Below are 24,961 nucleotides of genomic sequence, written 5' to 3' on the forward strand. Positions count from 1 at the left end.
ACCAGGCACTCTAGGGCAGCTGGGGCGGGAGTGTGCCAGTGCCAAGAGGGTGTGGGTTGCCTGGTTAGGGCTGCTGGTTTGGAGGGAGCACTAATACGGATCGCCACAAGAGCACATTTTGCATTCATAGAAGGCTAAATTGATACTTTTATGGCATGGTGCCAGTTGCTTTAGTTATGCGCATGTTTCTTGGCAGGGTCAGGAACATTCAGAATGCAATGCTGGTGGTTAGCCTGTTGTCATGCTGTTCAGAGGTGTTTTAACTCAGGCATGGCCAAGCATGGGTTATAGGCCAGTGGTCTGCCCTGGGATTCGTGTTAACATTCAGGTGAAGCAGCAGAACTTAGAGGGGCTTGGGTCTGACCTCTGGATACAAGGGCGGAGGCTGGTTGCTCACTTAGTAGCCCGTCCTTGAGTTCGACGAAACAGGTACCATTGATGTGAGTATCGGTACCGGGGAACTTCTCCCGCCCTCCAGCACTGGCTGGCAGCTATGCAGGTTGTGGAAGTTGCCTTCCAACGGGGGCGATTTGGTCCATATGATTGGGGGGAAACTCCTGGGAAACATATCTGGGCTACAAAGTAGCAGGAGAACTATTGGCTTTCCCAGTATTCAACATAGAGAGGTATTTATGCTTTGGTCTCCCCCCCTGGGTCACGCTGTCCTGTCTGCTCCCTGGTATGCTGGCAGAGGTTTGGGAGGGCAAGACTTCACATAGGGTGGTGACTGTCGGAAGGTGATGGTCATACTTCGACTAGTGCGTGACTCAGATAACTGAGGAAAGAGGAAGTAGAGCGGGCTTGTCAACTCTTAACTCCACCCGCATTGGCACTTCCTAGCAGGAGTGGCTTGTTATAGGTATTGTTCTTCAGCCAGGCAAAGGCAACACGGGACCATCGCCTATTTGTAGGTTTCAGGTCAATTCAGTCAAAAATCCACGGGGAATTTAGAAAGGATGGGGGCACCTGTCCTGATGGGGCATGCTGGCCTCCGATCCTGTATTGGTTAAGACCTGTTTTGGCTGGACCTGGGAGAAGCCCGGCAATCAGCAGGTTGTAAGTAAAAAGGCCTACCTTGGTGGGGGGCCCTGGTAGTGACGGTGGCCACTCCCTAGGCTGTGGAGCAAGTGGACTGGGGGTCCACGGATGGGAGGGTTGGCCCCTCCCAATATTTGGTATACACCATTTGGCGTTGCCATGGTGACATTAGGCTTATCAGACGGGCAGGCGGCATAGGGGCTGGCCTGCCCTGGGATCACCCGTAAGATAACCCACCATGTTTGCATATTGGTTATGCTAATAAACCTGCAGCAATATTTCTCCACTTACAATACAGTGTCGTGTGGTTTATTTATGTACTTATGTGTTTTGTGACAACTGTTGCCGATATTGGCACTATGTTTTTGCCACTCTCAGAGCAGAAGTGCCATGGCTAACATACCATCTGTTGAACCGTTCACTATTGAAGGGGCCGACTCAACACAAGTGCCCCGGTGGAAGGACTGGGTCGAGAGAGTGCTGTTGTTGTTTGAAGCTACCAAGGTCGAAAATGCACAAAAAAGGGCACTGATACTGCATTACGGAGGCAAGGGCATTCACAGAGTCTCTAAGAAAATCGCCGAAGCTACCTACAGAACACACCTCACCCTTATTACAGCTCTTAATGCCTATTTTGATCAATGGCAAATAAAGACTATGATAGGTTTGTATTTCACCAAGCCAGGCAGCAGGCGGAAGAATCCATTGAAACTTTCCACATGTGGCTAAAGGAACTTGCCAGCACATTTAGCTTCGCTGATGAAAACGAAGAAATAAGTGGCAAAATATTTCAAGGGTGTGCATCATTTAAACTCTGCTAACACACGTTAGAAGAATCCGGAAGGTCACTGACATCCTAAGGATGGGCTGCACAAAAGAACTCTCCAAGACCTGTGCTTCCCACATGGAAGCCGTTCTGAACAAGCCTATAAAAGTACAACCAGTCAACACCGTAGCAATGACACCTAGCACCAGCAAGAGGCAGTCCGGCCCCCAGAACATGCGGCTACTGTAGAGGGCCAAATCATCATCCAACAGAGTGCCCAGCAAGAGGGAGGAAGTATGGTGGGTGTGGAAAGCTCAAACATTTCCTGTAAGTCTGTCGATCTGAAAAAGGGCGGGTCAGGCGCACCAATGTGAATGTTGTCCCTGAAGTTTCCAAAATGGTTAGTGACCTGGATGACGATGACAGCAAAGAACACACTGTTCCATCCACCTTTACGCAGGATAGAGTCCTTACTATGTAGAGGGACACACTCATGTAAGCACTCCTTTGCGATTGTGTTCGCCTTAAAAATTCAATATTCCAATTGTCATGTATCACATTGGTTTATTCCTTTTCACATTCCAATAGTGTACTTTTTGTTCATTTGTGAAAAATCTTAGTGCAATACAATTCAAAGTATATGTGAATACTTGTTCTTCGGATTCACAGGGTTAACAAACAATAATCCCTGATGCATTTCGGGTCCAGCCCTTCTTCAGGGGTTCTCCCTGTAAAAATTAAATGGAACTACTTGATCCTTGATCAGAATGCGAACGCTGTAATTTAAATTTCCGTATGTGTGAGTTATCACCCTAAAATTGTGATCACGTGGTTATCAATGTGAACATTGAAACATGAGTGCCTGTCTGTTAACAGAAAGTGTTTCGTGAAAGTGATAAGAAGAAAGTACTTTAAAGAGATAAACTGACCAGGATTACCTCGACCCGATTAGTTGAGTGTTTCGTGAAAACGAAATCATGCCGATAAGTGACAAACGAACGGTAATTTGCGTGCTCCGTAATTTGGGAAAGGCGCGTGTTAAGTACTCGTGAACATGCTTAAAAGAAACAGAAAATGATGCCGGTGCAATTCTTTGCAAAGTGAAGAGTAATACCTGGCGTTGTGAAAAGATGAATAAATGCGGTCGAAAATACATGCACTCAGATAGAGCATGCCTGTTTTGAAACCGTAATGACAGCAGCGTAGTACCTGTGACAAAGCTCAAAAACAGAGCGTAATCCAGTGTCCTCGCGTTATGGTGTATGTCGGTAACGAAGTGCTGTGATCTAGTAACCCGGATATAAAACCGAACAACCTGGAAATAGAACATAGGTGTCTCTGATAGAAACTGAAAACACACGTTCAAGACACCAAAATGTGGTGAATGTGAAGCCCGAGAGTGCAACAAAAATAAAAAATAAAAAATAAATCCCAAATAATAACAATCCTTAATAATAACTCAATTACAAAAGCGTATACTTAGTCATGTCAGCAAAAACTGGTGTACATCGTTAGAATCAATGGTAACCTCTATGGACCTTACGTCAGTACATTGAAACGGAATAGTTCAGAATGTTGAATGCGTATGGCTGTAATATTATTTAAAGGTGACAGCTGAGTTCCAATCATTCATTAAGACTCTATACACCTTACATCAATACATTACTAAAGAATGATGCAAAAAACTGTAATATTATTTAAAGATGACAACTAAATTCCAAACGTTCATCGAGACCCTGTGGAGAAGTGTGGCTCAATGGTTAGAGCGGCAGACCTCGATGCAGAGTACTGGTCCGGGACCAGGGTTCGATTCCCGTCGCGGCAGGGTCTCGGACTATAAATTCCGCGGACCGGATATTCTCGCCTCAGTGCCTATTCTAATCATGGGTCCCACGCTGCAACTCTGGGCAATAGCTTGCTTAATCTCCACAATGGCACCACAGCGCTGGGGATGCCTGGCTTCACCCTGGGGATGCCCAGGAGTGGACATTTCACAGGGAAAAAAAAAGCCAGGAAGGGTTCCCTAGCGGTATGAATACAGCGCCGGGAGACCCCGGTCCGTGGTAGCTGTGTGCTATATAAGTACTAGCACATTTACATTTACCCTTAGGGCTCATTGAATTAAGTTTATGAATCCAAGCAAGTATGTTGTCATTTTTCGCACACTAGGCTGAAGGTGTCGATCTATGTACTTTCCTATTGGCTCATGTATCAAATTTCTGGTGCTCACAATGGGTCTGAATGGAGGATTGTTCAAACATTTATGTATTTTAGGAATCATGTATAGGTATGGTGTACTTGGATTATTTTTAATTAAGAATCTTTTGTCCCGGTCATTGATGGTACCCATGAAAGAGCATTATTAACAATGATTGTCAATACTCTAGTAAATTCCCGGGTAGGCTTGGAATTCAGCTTCATGTAGGTGGTATTGTCAGAAACATGTGTTTGTACGCTCTCCAAGTAAAATTGCATGCCAAGGATTACGAGTGCTCTACCTTTGTCTGCTTTACAGCACTTGATGTTTTCGTTGTTAGCCAAACTTGCTATGGCTTGCTGTTCTTTGAGAGTTCAGTTGGGTCTTCGCGTTTGATTATTCTTAAATATGTTGTGTAACTCCTTCTGTACCACTGTCTCGAATGAGTCAAGAACTTTATGGCTCATGGGCACTTGAAAAGTGCTTGTTGGTTTCAAATCCAGTAATGTCCCTTGTGTCTCATCAGGTTTTGATGTTATTATGTTCTTGAAAAAGTGTTTGAGCCGGAGGTTCCTCATGAATTTGAAGAAACAAATCTGAGTTTCTAATTCATTAGATTCATATATGGTAACATGAGATAAGCATGTTTGTAGTGTTTGGGTTTGAAAAGTGAATAATTCAGTTTTAGAAATATTGATTACTAGACTCCCTGGCTTCTGGTGGACTTGGCTATTGGTTGATCTGGTTCTGTTAAATTTTGCCCTCCTTGTTCGGCGAGTACGTCTCGGCCTCTCCCTAAAAAAGGGGTCTTGGTTGTTTTTGAACTTGAAGTGGAAGGTCTATTGTCTTGATCATGTTCGGTGTTTCTGAGTGGTGGTCCTCTATGATATGTTCTGGGTTGAGAATCATCGGATGAGGATGTTTCTTCCGTTGATCAGTTGCCAAACGGTCTTTGTTGTCTCTGAGATCCATATGCTTCCGCCCAGCTATAGACCTCTCCTAATTTATAATCAACGGTATCCAGTTTAAACTTTCGTAATTTCCTTTCATTTATTTCAGCTGTGTATTTATCTAATTGAGAATTGATATCTTCAAGAGTTTTTCTCCAGTCTTCAGGTGACTGTTTGTCACTGATTTCCTGTTTCAGTTGGATGACTTCTTTTTCAAGTTCTTCAAGCGCTCTAGACAGTTCTTCCACAATTAGTAATATTAAATCTAGTGAACATTTGTTCAAAATGCCATACCATCTTTCAGTAAACCTTGCGTGGTTTTTGCACAAGGTAGACTTGAGGGGTATCAGTAATCCTCTGGGAATCCTTTGCACTTTATGATAGCGTATCAATGTACTGGCGTGAAGTCGCTGGTTGATTTCTCTTTTTGCTGCAAATAGTAGTTGCTTAATGTTTGACTGTATATATCCGGTGTGTGACGCGACGCATTCTGGTTCTTGGATCAATGAATAAATTAGATTTGTGTCTTCTGATGAAAAACCAAATGAATCCGCTTTATTACCAGTAATGTTGGCAATATCTTCATACAACATCTTATGATGGGTGCAGACCGTTGGGATCAGCAACGATTTCAAAAAATAGATAAAGGAATTTTTGTAATAATCATTCAGTTTTAGTCCGTGGGTAATACTTTTTGGGTGGTGTGGAGTATCACCCCCTGATCATGGGGTGTATGGCTTGATACAGGATAGAGTCCTTACTATCTAGAGGGACACACTCATGTAAGCACTCCTTTTACAACAGGTACACCATCCCAAGCAATGCACCGCCTACCTCAATGCCAAATACTGAAAGTCATAGACACAGCGGGCTCAATCAAAATAATGTCCTCCAAAAGGTCACATCACCATGCATCCACTCCCACGTCTATACCAGTCCGTAATCAAAGTGTTTGTCTACGGCCAAGACAAGCCACTCATCATGTGAGGGAAGTTCCAAATGACTATAACATATGGATCTAAGTTGGTGGACATGCAAATTTATGTTCCCAAAGAAGGGTATAGGAGAGAAAGGCCCCAGTGGAACATAATTAAAAACAATGATATGTGATTGCGCCTGTTAAATTACTCATAGACAACTCCTGTTCAACATTGTTTAATCATATTGAACACATGTTCACATGTTCAAAACAAAGCATATGTCTGAATCAATTATGCAGTGGTGCCCCGAAGAAGGGAAAAAAGGGGGGGGGGGGGGGTTGGTGCAGCAGAGTGCAGAAGTGAGGGTTTAGTGGAAAAAGAGAAGGGCAGTGACAATATATAAATCAAAACTTACATACAAAGGCTGTCCAGCATGACACAGGGCTACAAATAAATTTACAGAGCCATTATGTTACATTTGGCGCAGTGAAAAAAGCATTGTTTTCCACATTTGCGTAAAGAATAGAGATGTCGACGTTTCGACCTAGTGATAGTGTAGGGTAACCTAAATCCTTACAGTAGGGTCTTCATCAGTACTGTGAGGGCACCTGAGAATTATTTAAAGTAACCTTTAGTGTATTAAAATGAAATAAAGTGGACTGATTGCAATGCAATTTGCTAAAAGATTACAAGACAAACAAGGGTTAATAAATTACCGGTGTCCACCATGTCTGCAGTGAACAATCGGTCTAGAAGGGCCCGTGGACTCCCAAGGCAGAGAGGGAATTAAGAAGGCAATCTGTAACAAGAGTTTAACATGCCATCAGTATTAAATGACAAAGCAGGTGTGTGCTTTACACTACTTGTCTCTCTGTTATTTACTCTGTTAATCAGTAAAAACATATTTCACAGATTTCTTTGAATGTCTTAAAATTTCTTCTGTGGTAAGGCATGGATTAATCCAGGTGCTTCGTAATTCTATAACAAAGAAATTGTTTGTATAAATGAAGAGTTAATTGACTCTCCACCGCCATAAAAAGTTCTGATAATTCAGCATTTTTGAAAAAAAGGAGGAAAAAATCTGCAATAGAAACAACATACCTCCTTTGGGAATAACACGCCTGTTCGCCAGCTCGTAAACGGAACAATGATAGATTGGTGACTTATATACTGGTCTGACAGGCCGGGGCGTGCACGCACTACGCTGCGAGTGCAGCCGCTAACCGCTGTCACCTGCATTGGTGCTATACAGAGAGCGAGGGACCGCCAGTTAAGAGCGGTTCGGTTTCAATGAAGAAAGGGGAAAACAGACCGCATGTGGTCTTAACGTGGGTATATTGAAAAACTAATACAGTGGCTTGTATTTGTCTAATAGACCTGACTCAGTTTTCATCAATTTGTAAATGCACGCGTGGATGCGCTGCGATTGATGTATTACATAAATCTTCTATTAGCGAAAAAACAAATGCCATAACGGGGCGTCGTGGAGGTTACATGTGAGAAATGTCTGGCCCACTAGCTCGTGGGTATCCTTGGTGTGTCTATTTGCAGATAGTTAGATACGGTTTGATTACTCTGTTGTTGAAAAAATGGGGCAATGTGTGAAGGATAACAAAACATAGTAAACAACAATTATGCCTTTAATTTCCTGCATACATGAAACCATTGTGAGTGCATAACATACATGGGTCAAATAGTCTCTTGATGTCATGTATTCACATATTTGAAGATACACGTTACATAGATGGCATATGTACGTGGGTCTGTGGGTGTCATAGGTGATACCTATACATAGTTCCATACAGTCTAAATAGTACGCTAAAATTGGTTTTGAAAGGTAGAAATATTTAAACGGGGCATTGCATTGTTGACATTTGAAACAAAATGGCCCTTGTTCTGATGCATACATGGGATCATTGGTGATACAAGCACGACATGTTATGGAGAGGCTGTATCATGTTCGTCAAGAATTGACCATTGACCCTGATGGCTGCCTCCTGAGAGGGCATCAGCTAGGCATACCTACTAGTCTCATGGAGTGTGTTGTTCAGCTCGCCCATGCAGGATAACAGGGCATGGTCAAAACCAACAGCCAGCTCCAAACCAAAGGGTGATTTCCCTTAATGGATGAACAGGTCGAAATGCTGGTAAGATCATGCACCTTGTGCCAAAACTCAGTTGACGCAAATCAGCCAGCCCCTGTGGCGACTGAAAGAAGAACACACCAACCAGACTTGATTTCAGGAGACTCCCTGACAGAAGACACACCATGGTCATGATAGGCGACTGCTCTAAATACCCCGAAGTGGAGATTCTCTCATCCCTCAGTGCCAATTAAGTGATACCAAAACTCAAGAAGGTCATGGCTAACCATGGCCTGATAAGAGAGCTAAGGACAGACAAAGGACCACGTTTCGAGGGCCAAGAAGTAGCCTCATACCTCAAATTGCTTGGCATCTCTCACAAAAGGATCACCCCCCGGTGGCCCTAAGCCAATGGGAAGGTGGAGAGATTCATGAGAACCCTAAACAAAGTTATTCGAACTGCTTCTGCCAGTCAGCAAGTTCCAGAGTTGGCCATCTACTCTTTCCTGTGTGACTACTGCCAAACTCCACACTCCACTATCAATCATCTCTCTGTGGGTCGTGTAGTCATGGATGCTGTAACCCATCACCGTCTCTGGGTCCCTGACCCCATGGATGACAGGCAGGTGTTTGAAAAGAGAACCAAAACCAACAATAGAGCTAGCTGACGCTGGAGTGCAAGAGTGCCCACTTTTAAGATTGGAGATGTAATACTTATTGAGGATCGATCCCCTGGTAGCAAATTCAGGCTACCTTTCGAACGTCGTCCATGGACCATTGCCTACCTGCAAGAAACCAAGGTGACTGCTCACCGAGGAACAAAGTCAATCATCGAAACATATCAGTGTTCAAAATGTTTTACCCCAGTGCCACTTCTTCCATGGACATGACTGATAATGACCCTCAGATGGATGAACAAGACACACGATCAGAGTCTGGAGTTACTGCTCCTGTCTTTCCAAGGTGGACTGGTTATGGGCCTGTCCCTCTTTCCCCTGTGGCAGAAAATAACACCAGCAGTGAGGCCAGCCCGCCCAAAAAACTGGCCAGCCACGCCACCCGCACCAGGTATGAACTCTGTGGAAACCCAGTACCGTCCATTAGACTGAAAGATCACCTAGTGTGAAAAGCCTCTATCATCCCCAGGTAAACTGTGATTACCAAGTATGGTGGGCCGTGTATTGTATTTGCATTATCATGTGTCAACTATGTTATCCAGTGTTGGGGTATCTTTCATAGATTCACATGCCTGAATCATTCCCCGTCGCCGAGGCGGGAGTCTCGGTAGATAAAAAAGTAGTGCCAAAAAAATAATTAGTAGTAGTAGTAGTAGTAGGCCCAAAGAAAAAAGGCCCTAAGGCCTATATCTTAGAAGCCTATCTACTTCGTTATGTAAAATAACCCAAGAATTGGTAGCAACCAATCAGACATCAGCACCCTTCTAGAACCCTCTCAGCAGAGCCAGCTCTCCTCAGTTTTTCACCGCACGTCATGTGGAAGGGAGTCTCCCTGAGTGCCTACTCAGTTTCTTCTTTTCTTCAGTCATGTCTGACAAAAAAGCTTTGTTTAGACCCTGCAGGACCTGTGATAAGAAGAGGGTCCATGTAGACGACCAGCATGAGGAGTGTATTTATTGTCTACATCCTAAGCATGTTGCTAAGGACTGTAGAATTTGCAGGACTTTCCCTCCTAAGACCTTAAGGGACAGAGAGGCAAGAGTATTGTTATGGTTGAAATCTTCCTAGGCTGAGGAGGATGACAGGGCCTCGACATCTAGCAAGAGAGCTAGATCAATTGATAGTTCTTCCAGTGAAGGGAGAAAACATCATAAGGCCTCTCATGTAACTTCTGACCATTCTCAGAAGTCCCAAGACTCTGACAGATCCAAGAAGTCTTCAACTACAAAAACCGTGAGTAAATCTCAGGTTAAGACTTTGTCAGTGGGATCATCTTATACTGTCTCTGTGACTTCTGCTGCTCCTCTGTCGACGGCTACAGTCTCCACTGCTTCGATATCGTCACCTATCATGCCTCCTAGGACGTCTAAGACTCCGTCGACAATTGCGTCGACATCGAGCTTGAAGGAAGTTTTGTCAACATCGTCGATGACAACATCGACGACGAAAACCCCGTCGACGACGAAAACCACGTCGACGATGACGAAGACCCCGTTGACGACGAAGACCCCGTCGACGACGAAGACCCCGTCGACGACGACTATTCCGTCGACGGTGAAGACCTCGTCGACGATGACGATCCCGTCGACGGCGAAGACCCCGTGGACGACTATTCCGTCGACGGCGAAGACCTCGTCGACGATGACGATCCCGTCGACGGCGAAGACCTCGTCGACGATGACGCTCTCGCTGACGACGATGACAATCCCGTCGACGATGACAATCCCGTCGACGCCTCAAAAGACAGCAAGTCCGTCGATGAGGGGAAGCCCGTCGACGAGAGGTTTCCTTAAAGCGATTCCACCAACTACCCATGTTACGCCTGTTGCGTACACGCATATTCAGCTAAAAACTTTTCATAAACAGGATTACAGCAATATTTCTCCTTTGCTGCCTTCGCATATCCTGGACTCATATACGGAAGGTGATGATTTTGAAGAGGAGGATGATGAGGGTCCTTTCGGGATAGCTAGGCACCCCTCGGAATTGCATATTAAGTGTCAAGAGGTGGATGAGGAGGATGACTACCATGAGCATGCGTACCAGGAAGGCCTTGCTGCACCAGTTTACAGGCATCCCTCAAGGGATTGGGATCATAGAGAATCGAGTCACCTCCCGCCTACACTGATTCAGGACCTTCAGGCCATGCTGGCGGATTACCGCCAATGCTTTCCTCCACAACAACCTCTTCCTAATTTACAACCGACGGAAGAGCCACACACGGACATTCCAAATTCGCCGCTTCACCCTGCTGGTTCGGGGACACAATCGCACCATGATACCATTTCCTCTGATGAGGAAGAGATCGAAGAAGGTGAAGTACCGGATAAAGATACCAATCTGGATCCTTGGGATGATTACATTATTCCCATGCCTTCTCCACCTATTCCGCAACCATCGGATTCTCCTCCAGAGGATATAGGTGGCTTTCACAATTTAATGCAACGTGCAGCAGTCAGGTTTCAACTACCAGTCACTGTGGAGCATACGGATTGTTTCCTCCATGACTTTAAAGAGGAGCAAAGGAAAATTACCAGGGCAATTCCCATCATCGATTTTATTTGGAATGAGGGGTTAAAAATTATGAAGACACCTGCTTCTGTACCTGCGGTCCTCCCTCGTATTGATAAGAAATATCGTGCTCCTCCAGAGACGCCCTCCTGTCTAATCGGTCATCCCCGACCAGATTCCGTTATATCACAGGCTGCTCAACAAAAGTCCAAAAATCCGGCTATGCCGATATCAACGCCGCCGGATAGGGAAGGGCGAAGATTGGATCTGATCGGCAAGAAGTTCTCTACGATGGCGGCAACTTCTATCAAAGCTGCAAACTCCTTGGCCATTCTTGGTCGCTATGACCGCCAGATGTGGTCAGAGTTCTCTGAATTTATAGACCTAATTCCTGAAGATCGTCAACAAGAGGCAAGGAAAATACTTCAAGAGGGAGAACGAGCCGCATCAGAGATCATAGACTGTGCTCTGGATATTGCAAATACCAACTTTAGGCAACTTGCAGGGGCTGCAGTTCTTAGGCGTCAAGGATGGCTTAAAGCAACATCTTTTAGGCCAGAGGTTCAAGCCAAAATCATTGATATGGCCTATGATGGAGAATCCTTGTTTGGGAAGCATATAGACGAGGCCCTCCTAGCGATCAAGACTGATACGGATACAGCTAAGTCTCTAGCTGCTCTCCAATACAAGCGGGGATCTTTCCGTGGTGCAAGAAGTCGAGGCTTTGTATCAAGGGGAAATTATCAAAGTCAGCAGAACAGACAATATCAGTCTCAATATAGACAGCCTTATGGACGATCATCATACAGGCAATCTTCCTCGAATAGTTTCTCTCGTCAGGGAGGTAGAAGGCGATCGAACAATCAGGGTCGCGACGCCAACAAGAAGCAATGATTTACGCTGGACGCCAGTCATCCCTCCTTCCCTCCCAGTGGGAGCAAAGATAACAACTTTTGCACACAATTGGGAGGAGATCACCTCGGATCGTTGGGTCATCGACCAAGTCAGAAACGGTCACACCCTGGAGTTCTCAAAACAACCCCCTACTGCCCCGCCCAGGGGTCCCCCTCCCCCTCGTCTTCACTTATTGTTCAAAGAAGCTTTAATAATGCTCCGCAAGAACGCAATAGAGAAGGTTCCTTCGCCCCAGAAGGGAACTGGGTTCTATTCTCGTTTTTTCCTCATAAAGAAAAAGTCAGGGGAGTGGCGCCCGATTCTGGATCCCCGCAAGCTCAACAAATTTCTAAAGAAGCAGAGTTTTCGGATGGTTACACTGGCCGAAGTTTTGAGCTGCCTAAACAAAGGGGATTTTATGGCTTCTCTGGACATGGAGGACGCGTACTTCCACATTCCTATCCTTCCCAAGCATCGCAAGTACCTGCGATTTGTAGTGGCTGGCGTCCACTATCAGTTCAAAGTCCTTCCGTTTGGGCTGAAATCTGCTCCAAGAATTTTTACAAAGTGTCTTGCACCAGTAGCAGCGACTCTAAGGTTACAGGGAATACAGGTATTTCCGTACCTAGACGACTGGCTGCTCAAAGGCCCTTCGAAGCAGACTACCGTAGAGGCAGTTTCAGCATGCCTAAGTCTATTCTCAAACTTAGGCCTCACTCTCAACAAAAGCAAATCTCAACTGCTCCCTCTTCAAAGGATTCAGTTTCTGGGAGCAATGCTGGACACCAAACAATGCAAGGCATTCTTGTCAGAGGAACGTCAGCTTCGTTTACAAAAGCTAGCACTTTCAATTGCAAGAAGAAAGTCAGTTTCTGTCCGGAGGTTTGCGTCTCTTCTGGGGATGTGTTCATCAACTATAAATCTTGTACCTTTAGCACGGCTCCGAATGAGACCTCTGCAGGAACAGTTCCATCTACAATGGAAACAGGCCGTGGGGTCGTTCGACTCCATCAGGATAACACCTCACATGATGGTCTCTCTGCATTGGTGGTCACAGATGGAAAACCTGGCTCTGGGCTTTTCTTTTCTAACATCTCCTCCAGAGTTCGTGGTAACAGACGCCTCCATGGAGGGGTGGGGAGGACATCTCCAAGATCTACAGATTCAGGGACGATGGTCCCAGGAATACCGCCAACAGTATATCAACAGGCTGGAGCTTCGCGCCATTTTTCTCACTCTGCAGGCGTTCCTCCCGAGGATTGCAGGGGCCTCAGTGCTGGTCCGGACGGACAAAACGACCAGCATGTATTATGTCAACAAACAGGGAGGAACGAGGTCACTGTCCCTTTCGCAGGAAGCTCAGAACTATGGGAATGGCTTTCAACACACAAGATAACCTAACGAGTGGAGCACGTCAGGGGCCTTCACAACACGTTGGCCGACAACCTAAGCAGATCTCTGGCAGGCTGTCACGAATGGGAGATAGAGCAGAAGCAACTAGACGAAATTTTTCAATCATGGGGCAAACCGGCACTGGATTTGTTTGCTACAAAGGAAAACAAGAAATGCCGCTATTACGCAAGCAGATTCCCTCAACAGGGATCAAGAGGAAATGCCCTGTCCATGAGATGGTCAGGGCTTTATGCGTACGCTTTTCCCCCGATACCACTAATTGCGAAGGTGATCCGCAAAGTGAAGATGGAACATTGCCGCCTCATCCTGATTGCACCCCGTTGGCCAAGGCAATATTGGTTCAAGGAGCTGCTTCTTCTAGCTCACAGCTCCATCCGTCTAATACCAACGATGACGATGTTGACAAGGGAAAGGGGTCAAATACTCCATCCGGATCCACAGTCGCTGCACTTGCACACATGGCTCCTGATTTCCTAGAATATAAAGATCTAACCATTTCACAGGAATGCCGTGATATTCTAAATCACGCGCACAAAGTACTTTAAAAACTTATCGTTTGAAGTGGAAACGATTTTGTCATTGGTGCGAGGGGAAAGATGTCCATCCTTTAGAAGCTCCAGTAGAGCAAATACTTCCTTATTTGTTATCCCTAGCCAAATCTGGGCTTGCATTCTCATCAATTAAAGTTCATCTTGCGGCTCTATCAAGATTCAGGAAGAGTACTTCTAAGCCTTCACTCTGTTCCTCTTCATTAATAAAACAATTTATGAAGGGGCTATTCCGTGTTTTTCTACCAATTCGTGCACCTCCTCCAGAGTGGGAGTTGAACACAGTTCTAGCTCAATTGATGAAAAGGCCTTTTGAACCTATCCACAAGGCTGAGCTAAAACATTTTAACATGGAAGGTGGCTATTCTTTTGGCTCTTACATCGGCTCGAAGAGTCAGTGAGATTCAAGCGTTCACCATCTCAGAACCCTTTTTGCAGTTCTCTAAAGACTTTGTTACTCTCAGGACAAATCCACGATTCATCCCTAAAGTTCCGACTCAGTTCCACTTAAATGAGCCAGTGAAACTAAAAGTTTTCTTCCCAAATCCAGCCACTCCATCTGAGCGAGCGTTGCATTCACTGGATATAAAACGCTGTCTGAAATTTTACTTGCAAAGGACTAAGGACATCAGGCGGTCCAATCAATTGCTTGTAGCTTATGGGCAAGCTACACTTGGGTCTGCTGTGACTAAAGCGACTATAGCCAGATGGTTGGCGTCTACAATTCATTTTTGTCATGATAAAGCCAATAAACCATTACAAAGAAAGGTCAAGGCGCATTCTACTAGAACTATGGCAGCATCTACTGCATTGTTCGCAGGAGTATCCTTGGAGAATATTTGTCGTGCTGCAACGTGGAGGAATGTTCACACATTCACAAAGCACTACTGTCTGCAATCTACTCTGCAGGAAGATACAGCGGTAGGACAAGCCGTCCTTCAGCATCTTTTAAACTAAGGTCCGATATGTATGTTTCTTCAATTTACTGTTTATAATTGCTATATTTTAAGCTACATTGTCTTTTCTTATGTAAGATACATGTTTGGATTTTAACAGAAAACATCTTATGCCTTCTACTTATCAAATTGCGGGCGTAATTGGGAGTGTATCAGCAATAGTCTCCCACCATCCGCAAACGACTGTATGCTTGGCATACTGCTTGCTACTCTGATTCAGGCATGTGAATCTATGAAAGATACCCCAATACTGGATAAGAAAACAAGTTACTTACCTGTAACTACAGTTATCCAGTATTGGTATCTTTCATAGATTCACATGCACCCACCCTCCTCCCCGCAGAGTCAGTTCTCTATGTTTGGGATATAAGCTTCCCACTCGTGCTAGGAAAATCTGAGGAGAGCTGGCTCTGCTGAGAGGGTTCTAGAAGGGTGCTGATGTCTGATTGGTTGCTACCAATTCTTGGGTTATTTTACATAACGAAGTAGATAGGCTTCTAAGATATAGGCCTTAGGGCCTTTTTTCTTTGGGCCTACTACTACTACTACTACTAATTATTTTTTGGCACTACTTTTTTATCTACCGAGACTCCCGCCTCGGCGACGGGGAATGATTCAGGCAAGTGAATCTATGAAAGATACCAATACTGGATAACTGTAGTTACAGGTAAGTAACTTGTTTTCTTCTTACCTATGACTGTAACCCCACCAATACTGTTGCGTGCAGCTTCCTGTTAATCATGGCAATCCGCAGACAAGTTGATGCAGGTGTTCTGTCTGCCTGATTTGTTTATTTTTGGGGAGGAATGTAGTGTCACCTCCAGTGACGTAACTGGAGCGCTGGACTTGTGAGAAAGAAGCTGCAAACAGGGGCCCTTTACTGTGCACCGTCATGGTAAGACCTCGTAGTCATAATAAATATGGTGAGCGGCAGGGGTCGGTCAGAAAAAGCACACCTGCACGGACAACCAAGCGAATATTATCTCTGCCTCCGAGTCTTGTTTTTGTAGGCCTCAACCCACCACAAGAACCGCACTGCAGACAGACACCGATGTCCCAGAGCCCTGCCTCATATCACTACGGGGCTCACAACAATTCACCCGTCCAACCGGGTAGTGGAGGTAATGGCCGGACTTCTACCCATCAAATTAAGACGTCACTGCCGGTCCTGCACTGGTCTCTGTGCCTCCACAAGTCGCCGACACAGCTGCTCCTGTGATGGCACAAATTATTTGGTGCACTTCCACCATGTTTTTGATGGCAGCCCATCAAACTAACTACCTAAGCAGAAGCTTGTTTCTGAAACACAAATAAATGGCCTCCCACACCATGCGATAATTCACCCAGGGTGTGGGGGTCTTTTTGTTTGTTTTTTCTCTTTGGTGCCGCTAAGTTTTACCTTGCAGTCACGGACTGAAAACAAAGCGCATCGGATTGTTCCCTCTAAATAGCACAGGCAGTCTGATAACTTTCCTCAGATGTCCCTTTCTGGGTTGGTCTGTCAGAGTACGTTTTGTGACGGTGATGCAAGCAGACCAACCGAAAGCTGACGGTCTGCCCAATTCATCATTGGTCAGGCATACTGAGGTTTTGGCAGATGTTTATGACAGTCCCTTGCCTTCTAAACTCTAAATCAGGCCGTAAGAATGTATGAGGCTACAGCCAATAGGAAAATAGCAAACTGGGTGAGCTTAAAGTTCCCTCTCACCAACTAATACATATGAAAGGACCCTTAACTATATCATCTTGATACAAGTACAAAGAGAAACTGGCAGACTAAGTATAGCCTACAGCAATAAAGGAGACAGGGAGATGGACAGTCTGGTGGCTCTCATGTACCGTCGATACATATGTAGGTCTCTATGTACTACAATGATAGTGCGCATAGAGACAAAGTGGAGGGTGAAGAATCTATTCCACTGGATATATGCACGTGAGGAAATCTTACTGCACTCATACTCATAATTAGTTATAGTTGAGCACAGTGCTAGGTGTGTATACATATATTCATATATAAATGAATGCATAACGGGATTCTCAAATACATATATATACATATGCTAATCATACTGGTAAGGTACTGGAAAAGGCAAGGTGCTGTGAATACCAGGTCAAAGCCAATGGGAGATCTGCTGCTGCCCTGAAAGAATCTAAAAGGGAGGTTCACCTGGCCCACTCCCAGGTCTAAAGTTCTCATCTTTTTATGAAGCAGAACTATGGGTCATGACGTTTTCAAACTTGTAAAAGAATTAGCCAACCTGGTCATCTTGCCACAAGTCCTTTCGCCATCACTCTTGCTCTGTTAATCACTTTCCTAATTTTTTAGTGATAAGCAGCAGCGGCCCGTTCATAAGGGCTGAGGGGCCATGCCCCCCACCTTTCACCCCCCCCCCCCCCAAGAATAGTGTCTGCCAAGCTGAGTAAAGATCCGCCGGACAACACTCTTCTAGTTCAGGTCAAGCAGCCGGGAGCTGTCCAGCTGCTGACTGGCTGCCTGAGCTGAACTTTGCCAGGCTGAGGAACAGTCCTGTGGGTATGACCTCCTCAGCCTGGCAAAAGTGCCTCGAGGACTTTCACCTTGTGATGAGGGGGAATGTCACTTATTTCCTCGTACCTGGGCTCTTCAGTTTAAAAACCCTGAAGAGTCCAGGGCCGAGTGTCATTCTATGAGTGGGTGGGGTCTGTTTCACTGAACCTATCCCACTCGGTTTATAGTGAGGGACTGCTGCCTTGGGTCAGCCAATAGGAGAACGCAGTGGTCCCTACCCTCCTGGGATCTCAGACTATCCTCCCAGGGAGCTGCAGTGAAGGGAAGTGGTATGTTTTTTTATACTTGCTGCGTACGTGCGTGTGTATATGTATGAATGAATGCATGTATGTATGTATGTGTGTATATGTGAGTGAAAGTCGTGAATTTCTACTTTACTGTTTCTCCTAACTCACCCCTCGGCGTTCCTAGCACTCTACTCATATTTCCTTCTCCCAGTCTCTAGCACTCTCTATGCCGATTAAAAAAAATAAAAACAACATACCAATGTCTCTGTATCTCTTTCTCTAGCTATTTTATTCTCTTTCTATCTCTCTATGATTTTTCTTCGACTTTTCTCTCTTTACCTTATGTCTCGCTCTACCTCACCTAGTTTTCTTCCTCATCTCTGTCTCTAACTTCCTTTTCCCACTACTTTACCTCGCACACTATACCATTAATTATATGATACCTCTCTGTTCTTCCCCATTGTCTGCCCTCCTATTCTTCGAACTCATCAGAGTTGGAGGCCACTGTCGAGTCCGAGTGGTGTCCATATCAAAAAGGAGAGGGCATGACAAGGCACTCTTGAACTCATCCCTGTTTCCACCCTTCCACTCCTCCTACCTCACCCCTCAACGTTCCAACCACCTCTTCACATTACCTTTTCCCAATCTCAGGATCTCCCTATGTCACTCTAAAAAGCATATCTATGTCTCTGTATCTCTTTCTCTAGCTACCGCATTCTCCATCTGTGTCTATATAATTCTTTTTTGTCTACCTCGACTTTCTCTCTTTACCTCACGTCTCTCTAACTTATCTAGCTCTCTTTCTCATCTCCGCCTCTAACTTTTCCCTCTCTCACTATACCATTCTCTTGATCTCTCTGTTCTTCTGCAGTCTCTTACCCACTCATTTCTCTAACTCAGCAGGGTTGGAAGACACTTTTTATCCAGAGTAGTGTAAACCTAAACGGAGGAGGGGAGGGACAAACACAGGAAGAGAATTTAGCGAAGACTTATCTGATTTCATCCAATAGATTGGTGAAAGACCCCAGAGCCAGGGTTTGTTTTTCACATTTGCAGCAAGAATGTCAGTTGTAAAGAGTTACTTATTTGTGATTACGACTATCTGACCACTAAATCTATGAGTAGAAGCTCCATGATGCATATGTTTCATTTTAGTATTATTTCTAAGTTCACTAAAAAGCCTCTAAGTGGCCCTTACTGTGTCCTTCCTGGGAGGGAAGAACTGGAAGGCAAGAAACTAAATTTCACATAAAATATAGTTGAAATACAAAAGAAAATGTACATGCACGTTAAAAAAGAAATGGCTTTATAAATCGCTATTTTAAGTTCTTTTGGGAACTGCTTGGCTGGCGGACCCTGGCAGCTCGAACTTTTGGTTATTTTGTCTGAAACTTTGCCATGGGATTCAATAATGCTTGTCATCGGGAGGGCTTGTATTAGCTGAAAATGAGTAATAAACTCAAAACTGCTCAGTATGGGGGCCCTAAAATATGATCATGAAATAAAGGATTCTCCAGTCGCCTTCCCTGACTATCTGTTGACTTCTGGTCTCTAGTCTCTGACACCGTTTCAAGCATTCTACAACACAATTACCATAATATTGTCTTTATACATTTGACAGCCTGATTCTCAGTCAATGCTTATTTAAAACGTGTGCCTGCAATAACTGCACATTTTCTTGTACCTGACAAACACCTGAGACGTCTGTGCCTGCGATAGTTGAAGTGAAATGGCAGTGGGGCTTTTGAGGTCTGCAGGTCTGGTGGTTCCTGCTTGAGTGTGGGCTGCAGTTCCAGTCTGGAGGATGACTGTGCTAAGGCCATTGGTTGATCCTTCCCTGGCCTTGATGTTACTGGTGGGGCCAAAAGGACTTTTGGCCCCAGCTGTCCTTTCCAGCCTGATTGGCGCAGAAGAGATCCCAGTACTAGGAACAGTTGTGGTTTTTCTGAGGAATGTAGTTCCTTTATGGTTAGAGGAGTGAGACAATACTTGGTTTCGGTCTTGACTGCTGGAGGTTTCATGCTTGCTGAGGTGTTCGCGACTGGTGGATCCTTCATTGTTGCTGGGGCCATCACGTGTGTTAGAACCAATTTTCCCACTCAATTCATCATTAGAGGCATCAAGGTTGCTGTGTCCATCAGCAATGTCTGATGAGCAGATATTGGAGGAGTTGGTGGATTTGATTGGGCTGGTAGATTTGACTGGCGAGGTTGGCTCAGCGGTGCTGCTGATAGGTGCAGAGATGCTGGCGGTGGCTTTGATTGGGCTGGTAGATTTGACTGGCGAGGTTGGCTCAGCAGCGCTGCTGATAGGTGCAGAGATGCTGGTTGAGCTGCTTGACCCAGCTTTGGGGGTTTTTAAACATGGCCGCACAGCACTTCTTTGTTCGTCAGCACTGGCCTTCTGGAAACAAAAGAAGGAAAACATTAGTGAAATGAGCAGTTTGTTTTGTCAAAATTCCAGAAAGATAGTGGAGGGTGAGCAGATTATTTGTCTCTGGGTTGAAGGTGCCAACATTCTCTCATGCAGAAGCACTGCCTTAGACATACGAATCGGAATTCAAACTTTCATCCGCAACCAACATACTAATAGGAAAACAAACTTCAGTATATTGCACAACTGGAAAAAGGGTGTCACAGTGACCACCGCTCGACTTTTGTAGTTATTTTTTCCACTCAGTAAGTACTGCTGGTCCTTCTCTAATTTACTCACATGAACGGTTCAAAGCCAGGGGGTCTCAGGGAAAATTTAAAGACCACACAGGGTTTATTCCCCAACATACACATCGTACTGTTCCCTTCTCTAATTTAGCCAGGAGTCATGGGGTCCGGTGGCATTTCTGCTGAAGTGACTATTGCAAGACAGAACCAAGGGGCTTCCCACATTCTCTCAGATGTGCAGTACACTGGATTCAGCTTTGCCAATAGTTGGATTATTGTTCTCAAATCGGTCAAAGCATGGTGGCCATCTTGTTGGTAGTCTTGGTCTCAAGGGGTGGGCGCTAAGCTCATGTGCCGCTCGTCCCGGGCTTATGCAGAGGTGGATGCTGTGCATTCACACAGGAGGCATGTGGGCAGCTAGGTGAAGTCGCATCACAGACAAGCCCGTTGGCACCCACCCACACCCTGGAGGCCACCAGCAACTATGGCTTTCTCTACCCATGCTTCTCTAAAGTGCTTGGGACTACTTTGCCCTCGAAGATTCCTCATACTTTGGTGACCTATAGTCAGTGTGAGTTACTCGACCTCTACTCCACTGACTTGCTAATCAATCCATCCCTTGACCGCCTAAACAAGAATTGGAAAAGCCAATAGGTCTGAGCAATCGGACAGCTAAAGGCGTTGTCAATGGTAAGGTCTATAGGCGTTGTCAATGCTAATAGCACAGCAGCACAGCAATGAGCACTCGGTGCAAGGTGAGGCCTGCCCTTCTCGCAGCATCACTAGCGTAGTGTGTAATGTCCCCTTGTCCCTCCGGGGGCCGTAACACTGAAAGCAGCGCAGCAGACACGCGTCGGCATAGAGAAGTGACATCTCCACAGCAGTTCTTTGCTTACAAATGGCATCTTGTAATGACAAGGTAATAACAGGGTTATTTACATTAGTTTGCATAATGTAAAAAAAAAAAATTGTTATTGTGGTCTCCCTCCATGCATGGAACAACGTATATGTTTCTACTGAGTATGTTTGATTCCACTGTATATTTCTTGTTTCATCAGGTGAAAGAGATTAATAAAAGGCATTTAAAGGAAATGTATGTTGGTAAATATGATGTTGACGGAGCAAGGACTCGTTTATGTGAGACTTGCTCGAATTCAATTCACTCGTTTAACTTATTAACTTATTACCATGAAATAATTCATTGTGTCTTGTGATTAATCCTTGCACAATACAGTTACATAATTAAGACAGTGAAGCTTGCCTATGTGTTTACTAACCATTAATACGGATAGCGGACTAAAAGCTGGGCTCTAACAGGGAAAACTTTATTGCACATGCGTCAATTGCATCTACATAATGTGACGCCTAACAGCTTTGGAGGGAAATTTTCGCGCATGAGCAGAAGGCACTAACATGGCGTCTTCAAGACCCACATGCCTTGCACCTGCTTTGCTATTTAGAAAACACTTTATTTACTAAGAGCTAATGCAGGGAAAATATTAAGGAATAAAGGGGAATAGAGTAGATGTAGGTGGTATACAGTCAAATCATTTATTTCTTGAATTAATATTATCTCTTTTGACTTTTTATTAGTTCGTATCTTGGGCCTTCTTGCCACAACCTGAGTATATGAGTAAAAGCCGTCTGCGCATGTGTGACCTCTACTTCCCCTGGAAGAATGATCCCATGATTGGACCACATTCAAGGCCATCGACCGCTAAACCCTGGGAACACGGATGTCGAGAGTGCAGTGGCTGAAGTCATATGAACATTACTGATAGAAATGTTTCGATTGTGAATAAACTTGGGTGGGAATAAAAACGAATATTAATAAAGGGGTGGGTTTGGGAACAAAGAAAGTGCTATGCCATCATGGTGTGATGACCAAATGCCCCTTGCCTGTCCAATCAGATATCGTGATTTTGCGATATTACAACTTTAGGGGGTGTTACATGAATACCAAAAGGTATAACTAAGGTAGTTTAATGAGTTGGGGTGTGTGTGATCCTGAGAGAATGCTGAGAGGGGAGATGCTGTCAGAGTTATTGATTACGCTGAAGCCATGAGATGCTGAGGAAGATTCGAATAAAGAATTACTTATCTTGAGAAAATAATTAGAAGAAGATCGCGGAAGAATCTCGAGGAGGAAGAGTGTGTCAGAGAGGGGTGCGGCGAGTCATCGGTTCTAGAGAGGTTCACTATCCTGTCCTAATTCTTGTCCTGAAGCCTTTGTCACCTGATCTTTCCCAGGGGACCCTTACCAGCCCTTTGGCCAGGTCGTTGGTCTTCACACCATCTGTGGTAACTATAAAATTTGTATATATTCTGATGTACTGCTGTCGCCATCCTATCCTTTCTGAGCAACGTCGATCTTTGAGTTTGTGAGAATATTTGAATTGATTGATTCTTCCTTCCTAATGATTGATGGTGTCCGTGGTGTATTTGAATGGTTCACTCACATTTACCTTTAGATAAAGGTTTTGAAAACTCCAGAGTCTGTGTTTATTAATGAATTATCTGCAAGAAAGGTTATGTGCATCATCACCATCAACTAGTTCCAACTAATTTGGTTCATCGACCAAATGGAAAGAACTTATTGATCAGTGATAAACAAAAAACCCTAGCGGTTAACCAAGGGAATTTCAGTGTAGGAGTTATTGATGGGCCCAGGTGAATATATGGTATTGGAGTATCTGTTATTGGTGCGCCGCTGGATCAATGTAGTTCACAAAAAATCTGTAAATGCCGGATTCAAAAAACCTAATCCAGGGAATGGGGATTCCGCTGAATGCGCGAAAAAACAAGACTCCTGCCCAAAGAAAAGAAAATTCTTTTCTTGAGTCCCCTCACTCACCCACGGTTGCCCCTAGGTGACATGCTTCATCATTGGGGCCATCCCAAAGAGCTGCTTCTTGGGGCATGCTGTGACTTGCGGAACTACGTAGGAGCACATTTTTGTGAAGAAATATGTAGTGCAGTGTTTGTGGAGTGGTGAAAGTGATGTTAAAAATACCTAGCTAGTGAGCTAATATTTTATTCTCGCTCCTAGCTGGTAAGGATAAAAAGGGGTTAAATAGTAGGGAAAATATATAACTGTTATGTGCATACAGTCCCTAATTTTTGGTCGACATGTTTTGAGGTATCCCCTAAACCTCTTCTTTAGGACCACACGGGAACCAGCCCCATGCGTGCCACTCCTTGTGTAAACCTATAATAAAGTGAGGATGCACACCTAATGTGTGAGCACCCAATTCAAAATACATACGGTTTAGTCTTTGACTCGTAGTGTTTATGCTTTGGCAATACTATGCCTCATGGTCTGCCGGGGTAGAGGGGCTTGTCCGCCCGGGTGCCACTAGGTGTTATTAGACAGAGGTGTGCTTTGACAAAGGTATGACTACAAGCCCCTCTACCCCGGCAGACCATGAGGCATAGTATTGCCAAAGCATAAATACTACGAGTCATAGACTAAACCGTATGTATTTTGAATCACTGCAATGGAAAAAATTTATTTAGGTATGTAATTAAAAAGAAAATTGTGTGATTAAAAACCTTCTTTTGAGCATATATTTTGCAATTAAATTAGACCCACTCAGAATTAAAAGTAATGTTGCACCAGCAAATCTAAATAAAAAATAAACGCAGTCTGTTGAAAGTATTTAACTCAGGTTTGTTAATGCAAAATGACATTTAATTATGAATGTATTGTGTGAATTACTATTACAACATGTGTTTAAACAAAGGCTTTGCATCACTTGATTTTTTTTGTAAACACGCACCCAAATGAATTGATAGAAGTGTGATTTAGGCAAGTGTTTTAAAAGTCAATCATGGACGCTTATAATTACAAGTATATCATACCAATGCTGGACCTGAGTGTTGGCGTACACCAATATAGCCTTATAGGCCGCCGTAACGGGCTATAATGGCCATTAAAAGCCTGCTCCAATGTTAAAGGCCCAGGTCGAAGTTGAGGGCCTTTAACAAGGGAGCTAACTGCCTTTAATGGCCTGTATAACCCAGCTGAGGAAGGCTCAAAGGCTATTAGCACATTTCGCCACTAGAGGGCAGAATGCTTTAACAAAGGCCTCAGCGAGCCCGAGGGGATTTAAATCCCTTTCGGCTCACTAAGGCCTTTGTTCACAGCAACACCTGTGAACTACAAACATTGGAATGTTGGAGCGCCGGACCTTTACCGAGCATTAGAAGCCCAGAGCTACTCCATTGTCTTCAATGGAGCCCTCAACATTTTAATTTTCTAATCATGTGTAAAGTATCTAAGCTGGTGCCCTCAGAAAACAGCTTCAGGTATTTTAACCTCGATCATTAATTCAGAGCAAATGTGACAAGATAAGAACAAGATTTACAGGTCTGTTTACAGAAACGATTAAAAGCCTTCAAGTGTATGTTTTGCAATCAAATCACATGCACTCACAATTAAAAGTAATGTTTCACCAGCAAATCAAAATAAACGTAGTATGTTGAAAGTATTTAACTTTGATTTGCCAATGCAACATTACATTTAAGTACAAATGCGAGTGACTTACTTATACAACATGCGCAGAAACAAAG

General features: G+C 44.4%; 1 protein-coding gene across 2 annotated transcripts in view; it reads right to left on the minus strand.

The window, feature by feature from the left end:
* Positions 1 to 24,961, minus strand: part of LOC146859710 (uncharacterized) — a 296,642-nt gene that overhangs the window by 104,436 nt on the left and 167,245 nt on the right. For both annotated transcript variants that reach the window (XM_085643456.1, XM_085643457.1), the window contains exon 4: positions 19,414 to 20,132. In XM_085643456.1, the coding sequence (XP_085499582.1) occupies positions 19,414 to 20,132 (719 nt within the window). The remainder of the gene's footprint in view (positions 1 to 19,413; positions 20,133 to 24,961) is intronic.

The sequence above is a fragment of the Triturus cristatus genome, chromosome 3_1 (assembly GCF_964204655.1).
Source record: "Triturus cristatus chromosome 3_1, aTriCri1.1, whole genome shotgun sequence".
Lineage (NCBI taxonomy): Eukaryota > Metazoa > Chordata > Amphibia > Caudata > Salamandridae > Triturus > Triturus cristatus.